This window comes from Triticum urartu, chromosome 6A (assembly GCF_056163025.1).
Source record: "Triticum urartu cultivar PI428250 chromosome 6A, HENAU_Tu73, whole genome shotgun sequence".
Taxonomy (NCBI): Eukaryota; Viridiplantae; Streptophyta; class Magnoliopsida; order Poales; family Poaceae; genus Triticum; species Triticum urartu.
The window spans coordinates 583,350,246-583,362,924 of record NC_141878.1 but is presented as its reverse complement, the minus strand read 5'-3'; the positions used below and the strand labels follow the sequence as shown (position 1 = coordinate 583,362,924).

The following is a 12,679-nucleotide window of genomic DNA, read 5'->3' as shown; positions in this document are numbered from 1 at the left end:
AACTTTTTGTTTCTTTGAGAATAATGGAGTGACTAGCTATAGGTGATGTACAAAAATTCTAAAGTTATAAACAATCATTTACGAGAAGATATTGGTTCAACTTTTGGTTGGATGAACTCATCCAACAAACCCAGACGGAGGGAGTATGAAAGTAGTAATAAAGCCATACTATAGGTGTGTACTACAATCTTGAGCTAATAAATGAAATAACTAGCTATTAATTATTTGCAAGTATCTTAAAATTACATAAAATCATTTATGACAAGATTTTGGTTAAACATTTGGTTGGATGAACCCGTCCAATAAACTCGGACGGGCGGAGTATGACCGTAGTAGTACACTCATGCTAGAGGTGTGTAGTATAATCTTGAGCTAATTAATAAATGGAGTAAGTAGCTATGAGTGATTTGCAAATACCTTAGCATTACACACAATCATTTATGAGAAGATTTTTTTAGCATTACACACCATCATTTATGAGAAGATTTTTGGTTAAACGTAGGTTGGATGAACCCGTCCAACCTACACAGACGGATAGTGTACGACAGTAGTAGTACAGTCATACTGTAAGTGCGTAGTTCAGTATTGAGCTAATAAATGAAGTAACTAATTATGAGTTATTTGTAAGGATCTTAAAATTACATGCAAACATTTATGAGAATATATTAGTTAAACGTCCACGGGGGAGGGGCGATGACTATGAGAATATATTGGTTAAATGTCACAAGTGTGTAGTACTATCCTCACGACCCTCAAGCCGTCGACGGTGATGCGGAGGGCGGTGGAGGCGGTGTTGTGGCCTGATAAGAAGGAGCCCTGGTGGCGTGGTGGCGGAAGTCGAGGCTTCATGGGGCTAGGCGGGCTTGGGGTCGAGCTCGGCTTCGACAACGACGACGTGGGCTTCAAGGCCAATTTCAAGGAATTAGGTTAAGGGCTAGGCCATTTTTGTTTCTCAGCCATGTTTGCCTGATTAGGCTGGTAGGCTAGTTTCGGCACTATTCCTTCAGAGAATCAATTTTGGTTGCTAGGTTGTCGATCTTGTTATTTATATTTTTTCGTGAGATTTGACGGTGATTCTTATGCTTACTATTTATAGTCAGAAAGGATTGAAAATCTATAGAGAAGGGGTTGAATCTCTCCGTTTTGTATGGAAGTCTTGGCCTTTTGGGTTGTTGCCTTGTTTTAGATGGTTGTAGATTTGCATGGGGATTTTTCTATACTAATGCTTTTACCCAAACCTAAAGAGGACTGCACCAATGATGGTTCAATGTTCATAATAATTGTGATATCATACATATGAATTCATGTCCATGATGAAATTAATTACTTTTTGTGAGACAAGCTTGTCTTTCTTCCTCTCTCTTAGCAATGACATCGATCTTCCATTGCAGATGACTTAAGCACCATGACTACAAATGATGTTGATGGTTCTGCACAAAGGTCAGCAAAGAGGAAGAGTAAGAACCAATTCATGGGTATCCGGCAGCGCTCCCGGGCTAGGTGGGGTGCGGAAATTAGAGATCCTATCAAGGGTGTCCGTCTCTGGCTTGGTACTTTCAACAGTGCTGAAGAAGCTGCAAGAGCTTATGATGTTGAAGCACGCAGGATCCATGGCAAGAAGGCCAAGATTAACTTTCCAGAGGAACCAAAACTTCCTCAGAAGAGTCGTGCTCCCCCTGCTTCTCCCAAAGTACCCAAGCCAAGTGCAGCACAGGAACATAGTTTCATACCAGCATTCAACAACCTTGTCAACCAAAATGCTTTTGTCCACCCATCTGCTCACTTTGCATCAAAGCAGCCGCTTGTTCAGCCTGAGAATGTGCCATTTGTTCCTCCAATGAGCACTATTTGCCCTGTTGAAGCTCCTGTTATGAATATGTACTCTGACCAGGGAAGTAACTCCTTTGGCTTCTCTAAGTTGGGTTGGAAGTATCACACCAAGACTCCTGATATATCATCCATTGCTCCCATTTCTACCATTGCTGAAGGAGCAGAACCTGTGCTTGTCAAGAATAACACCTACAACTCATTGGCGCCTCCTATTATGGAGAATAATGTTGTCAATTTCGAACCTTGGATGAGATATCTTATGGATGATAGCGTGGATGAGATGATTGATAGCCTACTTAATTTTGATGTGCCTCGGGATGTCATTAGCAACAGGACCTTTGGAGCTTCGATGCCATGCCCATCCGTGGCCAATTTTTCTATGGGAAGCAAACCTTGTATATCGGGACAAAGGGTAAGCCTTCAATTTTGGATGTTCAGTCCGAGATGATAATTTTTTCATTGCTCTGAACTTTTTGTTTTGTGTTTCAGGAATAAGGCTATGAAGATTGGAAAGCACCCTATTGTCCCCTCTGGCTAGCATATGCTTATGTCCAAGCTTAGATGCAAAAATGTTGCATCACAATTCTCTATTGTAATCGACCCATTACCTAGTTGACTGTCGCTATGTGGCAACCATTTATGAGTCCGATGAACCGTTGTCTTGTCTTTTGCCAACTTTTATGTCGTCGCTACCATTTCTGAATTTGAAGAACATGAATCTGTGTCCAGTTTGCTTTAATCTGTGCACTTCTTCGCATTTTCTTTCCTTCTGGATGTTTATTTATTTTTGGAGATAAAAGTAGTACTCGGCTTATATTGAATTTGGTGTCAAGTTTGCTTTAATAGGTGCACTTGATTGCCTTTTCCTAGTTCTGGAGTACCAGATTTACTAATCCTTGATACTAGATGTGTATGTGTGATCATACGTGGAGTCATTCCTTCTACATGTAGTTCTTCTCACCGATATAGTTAACTTACACAAACATTTAGTGCGCCTACTAATTCAAGATTTGATGGATCTGTTCCATTTCAGTGCATTCTTGATTTATTGCTATAACCTTCACAAACTTTTAATGCATTTTAGTTCCCTCAACACCTCTCAATGTGAGAAGACAGATGAACCACATATACGTTTCACTTGATTTATTGCCATAACCTTCACCAAATTGGAGGTCTCATGTCACTATCATGTTAGGTCCTTGATTTGATTTAACATCAGCATAAGTAGTGCATGTCGCCTTCTTATGATGAGCATGTTATTATTACTCGACAATCACATGGCGCTCATCATAGATAGTTTACACGGAGGCTATTTTATTACTCACATGGAGGTTGGTTTTCATTATCCGCGGATTATCAGGAAGCAGGTCCCTTCGGTGATCAGGTCTCTGTAAAGAATTGGTTCTCACTTACATGGTTCTCTAACATGTATAATTCTACATGAAAGGAGAAGGTGAATGACTCATGGTCGAGATTAAATCAAAGTGAGGTATGAAGACAACTTCCATTAGTGTGCTTTTACAACTACCAACCGTGCAAACAAGCTCCAAACTAGTTCGAGCAGGCCAATAATTATTCAAATCTTCTTGTTGTTTTGATGATTCATGGCTAGAGCTAGCTGGAAGCTGTTATGGAGAGCCAATTGTTTTCTTCCTGATGACTCCTAATTCTAGTCCAATCATCCAACTATGTGGGGCTACCATTTTATCATTGCACTTGTCTTGTCCCCGTTTTAAGGACAACAATTGTGTTTTTTGAGTTCCTTGAGAAGGGCATTTTGGTGACCGGGCTCCATGGAGCCCGGAATTTTTGAAAAAAAAATCAAAAGTCAAAATTCACGATTGAAAAACAACTAAAAATATATGTAAGGATGCAAAGCTGAAATTTATATGTGTGTGAAAATTCAGGAGGAAATACCTTGAATGTACAAAAAAAATCATGGACTTTGAGGATGAATAGTACCATGTGCAAAAAAAGTCACTCAATGCATGGATGTGCTTTCTTTGCTGGTGGGTTTTCCATCCTAATAGATACCAAATTATATTAAGCTAACAATAACAAAGTAGATTTTATTTTTCATAATATAGTTTCATTATAATCAACATATTTGATCTGTGTTGACTTTACACATTCTTAAGTGCACTATGAAAAAAATAGAAACTTGTCTTATAAAACTATTCAAATTTCATTGTATGTCGAGTGTTTGTTTGTATGCCTAGAGTCAAAGCATGGGCTCTCGGCTAAGAGATATACTCCGAGAGTCATACTCGGATAAGTTAAGCACACGGGAATGAGATGTTGTTGCTGAGTTGAAGTAACAAAGAACACAACGAAGGAAGCATACTCAACAAAAACAACACACGCCAAGAGCTAAACACGGCAAATAGATGCCACGTGCCATGTCTGTTTGCGCTTGATTTGCCGCGACCTCAGCCCGGGCGCTCTGCATATATTCTCAAAAAATAATTCCTCCCGTGTAATTTACATCAATCGATGTGCAGGCCTCCTTTGTTAGTGACTGCTACTTGTGAGCTGTGTTGGGATTTTCCCCCAAAGAGGAGGGGAGATGTAGTACAATAGAGATAAGTATTTTCCTCAGCGAGAACCAAGGTTTATCGAACCAATAGGAGAATCATGCAAGGCCTCATGAACATCACCTGCACACACAAAAACAAATGTTTGCACCCAACGCGGGCAAGAGGATTGTCAATCCCCTTGAATTCGTTACTTGCAAGGATCAAATTTTGTAGTGGTAGATAGATAAATTGCAAAACAAAATAAAAAAAATAAAAATGCAGCAACAATAATTTTGTTTTATATTGTGATAAAGGTAGACCAGGGGGCATAGTTTTCACTAGAGGCTTCTCTCGAACACATAGCATACAATGGGTGAACAAATTACTGTTGGGCAATTGATAGAAAAGCACATATTTATGACAATATCCAAGGCAATGATCATGTATATAGGCATCATGTCTGAGACAAGTAGACCAATCCCTGTCTGCATCTACTACTATTACTCCACCAATCGACCACTATCTAGCATGCATATATAGTATTAAGTTCATAAAAACGGAGTAACGCCTTAAGCAAGATGACATGATGTAGACAAAGTAAATCCAATCAATATGAATAAACCCCATTGTTTTACCCTTAATGGCATGAATACAAATACGTGTCTTGTCCCCTTCAGTCACTGGGATATAGAGCACATCAAGATTGAACCCATTACAAAGCACCTCTCCCACTGAAGATAAATCAATATAGTTGGTCAAACCAAACGGATAGATCAGAGAGTAGTGCAAACTTATAACAATCATGCATAATAAAGTTCAGAAAAGACTCAATTACTTCTCATAAATATTCAAATCATAAACCCACAATTCATCGGATCCCAACAAACACACCGCAAAAATATTACACTACTAGGAAAAACCTTATACATAAAATTTTATCAGTAGCATTGTCTAAAAGGACCCGCTACTGCTAATTAGCAGTAGCACGTTCTCGCAAAGAGCGCTACTGCTATTTGGATAGTAGTAGCGTGGCCAGGTGAAAAAGCGCTACTACTATAATTGCCACACCGTTGCCGGTAGGCTAGATATAGTAGTAGCGCCCTTCGGCAAACCGCGCTATAGCTAACAAAGTAGTAGTAGCATGTTTTTAGGTTAAGGCACTATTACTAAGTTTGAACTTGGCCACATAGTAGGCCCAACATAGCAGCAGCGTGAATTAATAGCAGGCGCTGCTGTTACGGCCAGTAGTAGTTGCGCTTGTCCCTAAGCCGCGCTACTACTAAACCAAACTTATCGTCTTCCTCCGCGCGGCCGACCCTCCCTCTCCACTCTCTCCCTCTCCCTCTCCACTCTCTCCCCACGCCACGACCTCGTCACCCGCCGCCACCGGAAGAGATCACCTGTGCTCCTGCTCCTCTTCCACCGAGGTATCTCCTCCCTCCCACCTCTCTCCCTCCTTCTCCTTCCACCTCCCTCTCCCTCCCTTCCTCCCTCCTACCTCCTCCCTTTCTGGCCTGCCTCGTTCGTCCTCCTCCTACCTCTCCTTCCCTCCAATCCCTCCCTCCTGCCTCCTCCCTCCTTGCCTTGTTCGTCCTCCTCCTCCCTAAACCTCCCTCCTCCTGCCTCCTTCCTCCCGGTCACCTCCCTCCATGCCTCTGTTGGGGAACGTAGTAATTTCAAAAATTTCCTACACACACGCAAGATCATGGTGATGCATAGCAACGAGAGGGGAGAGTGTGTCCACGTACCCTCGTAGACCGAAAGCGGAAGCGTTAGCACAACGCGGTTGATGTAGTCGTACGTCTTCAGATCTGACCGATCAAGCACCGAACGCATGGCACCTCCGAGTTCTGCACATGTTCAACTCAATGGCATCCCTCGAACTCCGATCCAGCCGACCTTTGAGGGAGAGTTCCGTCAGCAAGACGGCATGGTGACGATGATGATGTTCTACCGACACAGGGCTTTGCCTAAGCACCGCTACGATATGATCGAGGTGGATTATGGTGGAGGGGGGCACCGCACACGGCTAAAAGATCTAAGAGATCAATTGTTGTGTCTCTAGGGGGTGCCTCCCTCCCCGTATATAAAGGAGTAGAGGAGTGGGAGGGGGGCGGCCACCCTTGGCGTGCCCCATGAGGAGTCCTACTCCCACCGGGAGTAGGACTCCCCCCTTCCCATGTTGGAGTAGGAGAGGAGAGGGAAGGAGAAAGAGGGAGAACGGAAAGGGGGGCGCCGCCCCCTTCCTAGTCCAATTCGGACTGGGGAGGGGAGGGGCGTGCGGCTGCCCCTTGGCCACCTCTCCTCTTCCACCAATTGGGCCCATGAGGCCCATTAACCTCCGGGGGGGTTCCGGTAACCCCCCGGTACTCCGGTATATATCCGACAACCCCCGGAACCATTCCGGTGTTCGAATATAGTCGTCCAATATATCAATCTTCATGTTTCGACCATTTCGAGACTCCTCGTCATGTCCGTGATCACATCTGGGACTCCAAACTACCTTCGGTACATCAAAACACATAAACTCATAATATAACCGTCAACGAACTTTGAGCGTGCGGACCCTACGGGTTCGAGAACTATGTAGACATGACCGAGACACGTCTCTGGTCAATAACCAATAGTGAAACCTGGATGCTCATATTGGTTCCTACATATTCTACAAAGATTTTTATCGGTCAAACCGCATAACAACATACGTTGTTCCCTTTGTCATCGGTATGTTACTTGCCCGAGATTCGATCGTCGGTATCTCAATACCTAGTTCAATCTCATTACGGGCAAGTCTCTTTACTCGTTCCATAATGCATCATCTCATAACTAACTCATTAGTCACATTGCTTGCAAGGCTTATAGTGATGTGCATTACCGAGAGGGCCCAGAGATACCTCTTCGACAATCGGAGTGACGAATCCTATTCTCGATCTATGCCAACTCAACGATCTCCGTCGGAAACACCTGTAGAGCACCTTTATAATCACCCAGTTGAAGGAAATATGCCCTAGAGGCAATAATAAAGTTATTATTTTTTTCCTTGTATCATGATAAATGTTTATTATTCATGCTAGAATTGTATTAACCGGAAACATAATACATGTGTGAATACATAGACAAACAGAGTGTCACTAGTATGCCTCTACTTGACTAGCTCGTTGATCAAAGATGGTTATGTTTCCTAACCATAGACATGAGTTGTCATTTGATTAACGGGATCACATCATTAGGAGAATGATGTGATTGACTTGACCCATTTCGTTAGCATAGCACTTGATCATTTAGTTTGTTGGTATTGCTTTCTTCATGACTTATACATGTTCCTATGACTATGAGATTATGCAACTCCCGTTTACGGGAGGAACACTTTGTGTGCTACCAAACGTCACAACGTAACTGGGTGATTATAAAGGTGCTCTACAGGTGTCTCCGAAGGTACTTGTTGGGTTGGCGTATTTCGAGATTAGGATTTGTCACTCCGATTGTCGAAGAGGTATCTCTGGGCCCTCTCGGTAATGCACATCACTTAAAGCCTTGCAAGCATTGCAGCTAATGAGTTAGTTGCGGGATGATGTATTACAGAACGAGTAAAGAGACTTGCCGGTAACGAGATTGAACTAGGTATTAAGATACCGACGATCGAATCTCGGGCAAGTAACATACCGATGACAAAGGGAACAACGTATGTTGTTATGCGGTCTGACCGATAAAGATCTTCGTAGAATATGTAGGAGCCAATATGAGCATCCAGGTTCCGCTATTGGTTATTGACCGGAGACGTGTCTCGGTCATGTCTACATTGTTCTCGAACCCGTAGGGTCCGCACGCTTAACGTTACGATGATAGTTTCATTATGAGTTTATATGTTTTGATGTACCGAAGGTTGTTCGGAGTCCCGGATGTGATCACGGACATGATGAGGAGTCTCGAAATGGTCGAGACATAAAGATTGATATATTGGAAGCCTATGTTTGGACATCGGAAGTGTTCCGGGTGAAATCGACATTTTACCGGAGTACCGGGAGGTTACCGGAACCCCCCGGTAACCTAATGGGCCATAATGGGCCTAGTGGAGGAAGTAGAGAGGAGGCCAAGGGGGCAGCTGCGCGCCCCTCCCCCCCAAGTCCGAATTGGACAAGGGGGGGGGGGCGCCCCCCTTTCCTTTCCCCTCTTTCTCTCCTTCCCCCAAGTCCTAGTCCAACATGGAAAAGGGGGAGTCCTACTCCTGGCGCGCCCCTTGCCTGGCCGCACCTCCTCCCCCTTGCTCCTTTATATATGGGGGCAGGGGGCTCCTAGACACAACAATTGATCATTGATCTCTTAGCCGTGTGCGGTGCCCCCCTCCACCATAATCCTCGATAATATTGTAGCGGTGCTTAGGCGAAGCCCTGCGACGGTAGAACATCAAGATCGTCTCCACGCCGTCGTGCTGACGGAACTCTTCCCCGACATGCTGCTGGATCGGAGTCCGGGGATCGTCATCGAGCTGAACGTGTGCTAGAACTCGGAGGTGATGTAGTTTCGGTGTTTGATCGGTCGGGCTGTGAAGACGTACGACTACATCAACCGCGTTGTGCTAACGCTTCTGCTTTCGGTCTACAAGGGTACGTAGACAACACTCTCCTCTCTCGTTGCTATGCATCACCATGATCTTGCGTGTGCGTAGGAATTTTTTTGAAATTACTACGTTCCCTAACAGTGGCATCCGAGCCTAGGTTTTATGCGTTGATGTTGTGCACCAGTAGAACACAAGTGAGTTGTGGGTGATATAAGTCATACTGCTTACCAGCATGTTATACTTTGGTTCGGCGGTATTGTTGGATGAAGCGGCCCGGACCGACATTACGCGTAAGCTTACGCGAGACTGGTTCTATCGACGTGCTTTGCACACAGGTGGCTGGCGGGTGTCAGTTTCTCCAACTTTAGTTGAACCAAGTGTGGCTATGCCCTGTCCTTGCGAAGGTTAAAACAGCATCAACTTGACAAACTATCATTGTGGTTTTGATGCGTAGGTAAGAACGGTTCTTGCTAAGCCCGTAGCAGCCACGTAAAACTCGCAACAACAAAGTAGAGGACGTCTAACTTGTTTTTGCAGGGCATGTTGTGATGTGATATGGTCAAGACATGATGCTAAATTTTATTGTATGAGATGATCATGTTTTGTAACCGAGTTATCGGCAACTGGCAGGAGCCATATGCTTGTCGCTTTATTGTATGCAATGCAATCGCGCTGTAATGCTTTACTTTATCACTAAGCGGTAGCGATAGTCGTGGAAGCATAAGATTGGCGAGACGACAACAATGCTACGATGGAGATCAAGGTGTCGCGCCGGTGACGATGGTGATCACGACGGTACTTCGAAGATGGAGATCACAAGTACAATATGATGATGGCCATATCATATCACTTATATTGATTGCATGTGATGTTTATCGTTTATGCATCTTATCTTGCTTTGATTGATGGTAGCATTATAAGATGATCCCTCACTAAATTATCAAAGTATAAGTGTTCTCCCTGAGTATGCACCGTTGTGAAAGTTCTTCGTGCTGAGACACCACGTGATGATCGGGTGTGATAGGCTCTACGTTCAAATACAACGGGTGCAAAACAGTTGCACACACGGAATACTCAGGTTAAACTTGACGAGCCTAGCATATAACAGATATGGCCTCGGAACACGGAGACCGAAAGGTCGAGCGTGAATCATATAGTAGATATGATCAACATATTGATGTTCACCATTGATACTACTCCATCTCACGTGATGATCGGACATGGTTTAAGTTGATTTGGATCACGTGATCACTTAGAGGATTAGAGAGATATCTTTCTAAGTGGGAGTTCTTAAGTTATATGATTAATTGAACTTAAATTTATCATGAACTTAGTACCTGATAGTATCTTTCTTGTCTATGTTTGATTGTAGATAGATGGCTCATGCTGTTGTTCCATTGAATTTTAATGCGTTCCTTGAGAAAGCAAAGTTGAAAGATGATGGTAGCAATTACACAGACTGGGTCCATAACTTGAGGATTATCCTCATTGCTGCACAGAAGAATTACGTCCTGGAAGCACCGCTAAGTGCCAAGCCTGTTGCAGGAGCAACACCAGATGTTATGAACGTCTGGCAGAGCAAAGCTGATGACTACTCGATAGTTCAGTGTGCCATGCTTTACGGCTTAGAACCGGGTCTTCAACGACGTTTTAAACATCATGGAGCATATGAGATGTTCCAGGAGTTGAAGTTAATATTTCAAGCAAATGCCTAGATTGAGAGATATGAAGTCTCCAATAAGTTCTATAGCTGCAAGATGGAGGAGAATAGTTATGTCAGTGAACATATACTCAAAATGTCTAGGTATCATAATCACTTGACTCAACTAGGGGTTAATCTTCCTGTTGATAGTGTCATTGACAGAGTTCTTCAATCACTGCCACCAAGCTACAAAAGCTTCGTGATGAACTATAATATGCAAGGGATGAATAAGACTATTCCTGAGCTCTTCGCGATGCTAAAAGCCGCGGAGGTAGAAATCAAGAAGGAGCATCAAGTGTTGATGGTCAATAACACCAGTTTCAAGAAAAAGGGCAAAGGGAAGAAGAAAGGGAACTTCAAGAAGAACAGCAAACAAGTTGCTGCTCAGGAGAAGAGACCCAAGTCTGGACCTAAGCCTGAGACTGAGTGCTTCTACTGCAAGCAGACTGGTCACTGGAAGCGGAACTGCCCCAAGTATTTGGCGGATAAGAAGGATGGCAAAGTGAACAAAGGTATATGTGATATACATGTTATTGATGTGTACCTTACTAATGCTCGCAGTAGCACCTGGGTATTTGATACTGGTTCTGTTGCTAACATTTGCAACTCGAAACAGGGGCTACAGATTAAGGGAAGATTGGCTAAGGACGAGGTGACGATGCGCGTGGGAAATGGTTCCAAAGTCGATGTGATCGCGGTCGGCACACTACCTCTACATCTACCTTCGGGATTAGTATTAGACCTAAATAATTGTTATTTGGTGCCAGCGTTGAGCATGAACATTATATCTGGATCTTGTTTGATGCGAGACGGTTATTCATTTAAATCAGAGAATAATGGTTGTTCTATTTATATGAGTAATATCTTTTATGGTCATGCACCCTTGAAGAGTGGTCTATTTTTGATGAATCTTGATAGTAGTGATACACATATTCATAATGTTGAAATCAAAAGGTGTAGAGTTGATAATAATAGTGCAACTTATTTGTGGCACTGCCGTTTAAGTCATATCGGTGTAAAGCGCATGAAGAAACTCCATACTGATGGACTTTTGGAACCACTTGATTATGAATCACTTGGTACTTGCGAACCGTGCCTCATGGGTAAGATGACTAAAACGCCGTTCTCCGGTACTATGGAGAGAGCAACAGATTTGTTGGAAATCATACATACAGATGTATGTGGTCCAATGAATGTTGAGGCTCGTGGCGGATATCGTTATTTTCTCACCTTCATAGATGATTTAAGCAGATATGGGTATATCTACTTAATGAAACATAAATCTGAAACATTTGAAAAGTTCAAAGAATTTCAGAGTGAAGTTGAAAATCATCGTACCAAGAAAATAAAGTTTCTACGATCTGATCGTGGAGGAGAATATTTGAGTTACGAGTTTGGTCTACATTTGAAACAATGCGGAATAGTTTCGCAACTCACGCCACCCGGAACACCACAGCGTAATGGTGTGTCCGAACATCGTAATCGTACTTTATTAGATATGGTGCGATCTATGATGTCTCTTACTGATTTACCGCTATCGTTTTGGGGTTATGCTTTAGAGACGGCTGCATTCATGTTAAATAGGACACCATCGAAATCCGTTGAGACGACGCCTTATGAACTGTGGTTTGACAAGAAACCAAAGTTTACGTTTCTGAAAGTTTGGGGCTGCGATGCTTATATTACTAGGAAAAGGCCTACTAATGGCGCACCTAATTTGGCCATTAATGGCGCATCAGCGGTGCGCCATTAGTGCCATGCCATTAGTATATTTTACTAATGGCGCACCACTGGTGCGCCATTAGTATCTGGTATACTAATGGCGCACCTCAGATGCGCCATTAGTATATACAACAGTGCGCCATTAGTATGCCTCCCAGGGGGCCATGTATACCCAGGTGCTTTGGCATACTAATGGCGCACAACAACAGGATGCGCCATTAGTAACTTCAGCATACTAATGGCGCACTGCTTAACGATGCGCCATTAGTATCCTTTGGCATACTAATGGCGCACTATGATGTGATGCGCCATTAGTATGAATATTAGGTTTTTTTTTATTTTTTTATTTTCTGT

The 12,679-nt window shown here is 43.2% G+C and overlaps 1 protein-coding gene across 1 annotated transcript; it reads left to right on the top strand.

Moving 5' to 3' along the window:
• Positions 1-293: 293 nt before the first annotated feature.
• LOC125517025 (ethylene-responsive transcription factor 1-like) lies at positions 294-2,569 on the top strand. The gene is made up of 3 exons (XM_087529010.1): positions 294-926; positions 1,392-2,242; positions 2,320-2,569. Exons 1-3 carry the CDS (start codon positions 719-721, stop codon positions 2,323-2,325), a joined length of 1,065 nt encoding a protein of 354 aa, XP_087385136.1. The 5' UTR covers positions 294-718; the 3' UTR covers positions 2,326-2,569.
• Positions 2,570-12,679: the final 10,110 nt, after the last annotated feature.

Bases quoted from the DNA above. Each gene is read 5' to 3' on its own strand.
- LOC125517025 (XM_087529010.1), top strand. From the start codon at position 719: ATGTCACAAGTGTGTAGTACTATCCTCACGACCCTCAAGCCGTCGACG. The intron at 927-1,391 runs GTTAAGGGCTAG...CTTCCATTGCAG, and splicing joins GGCCAATTTCAAGGAATTAG to ATGACTTAAGCACCATGACT.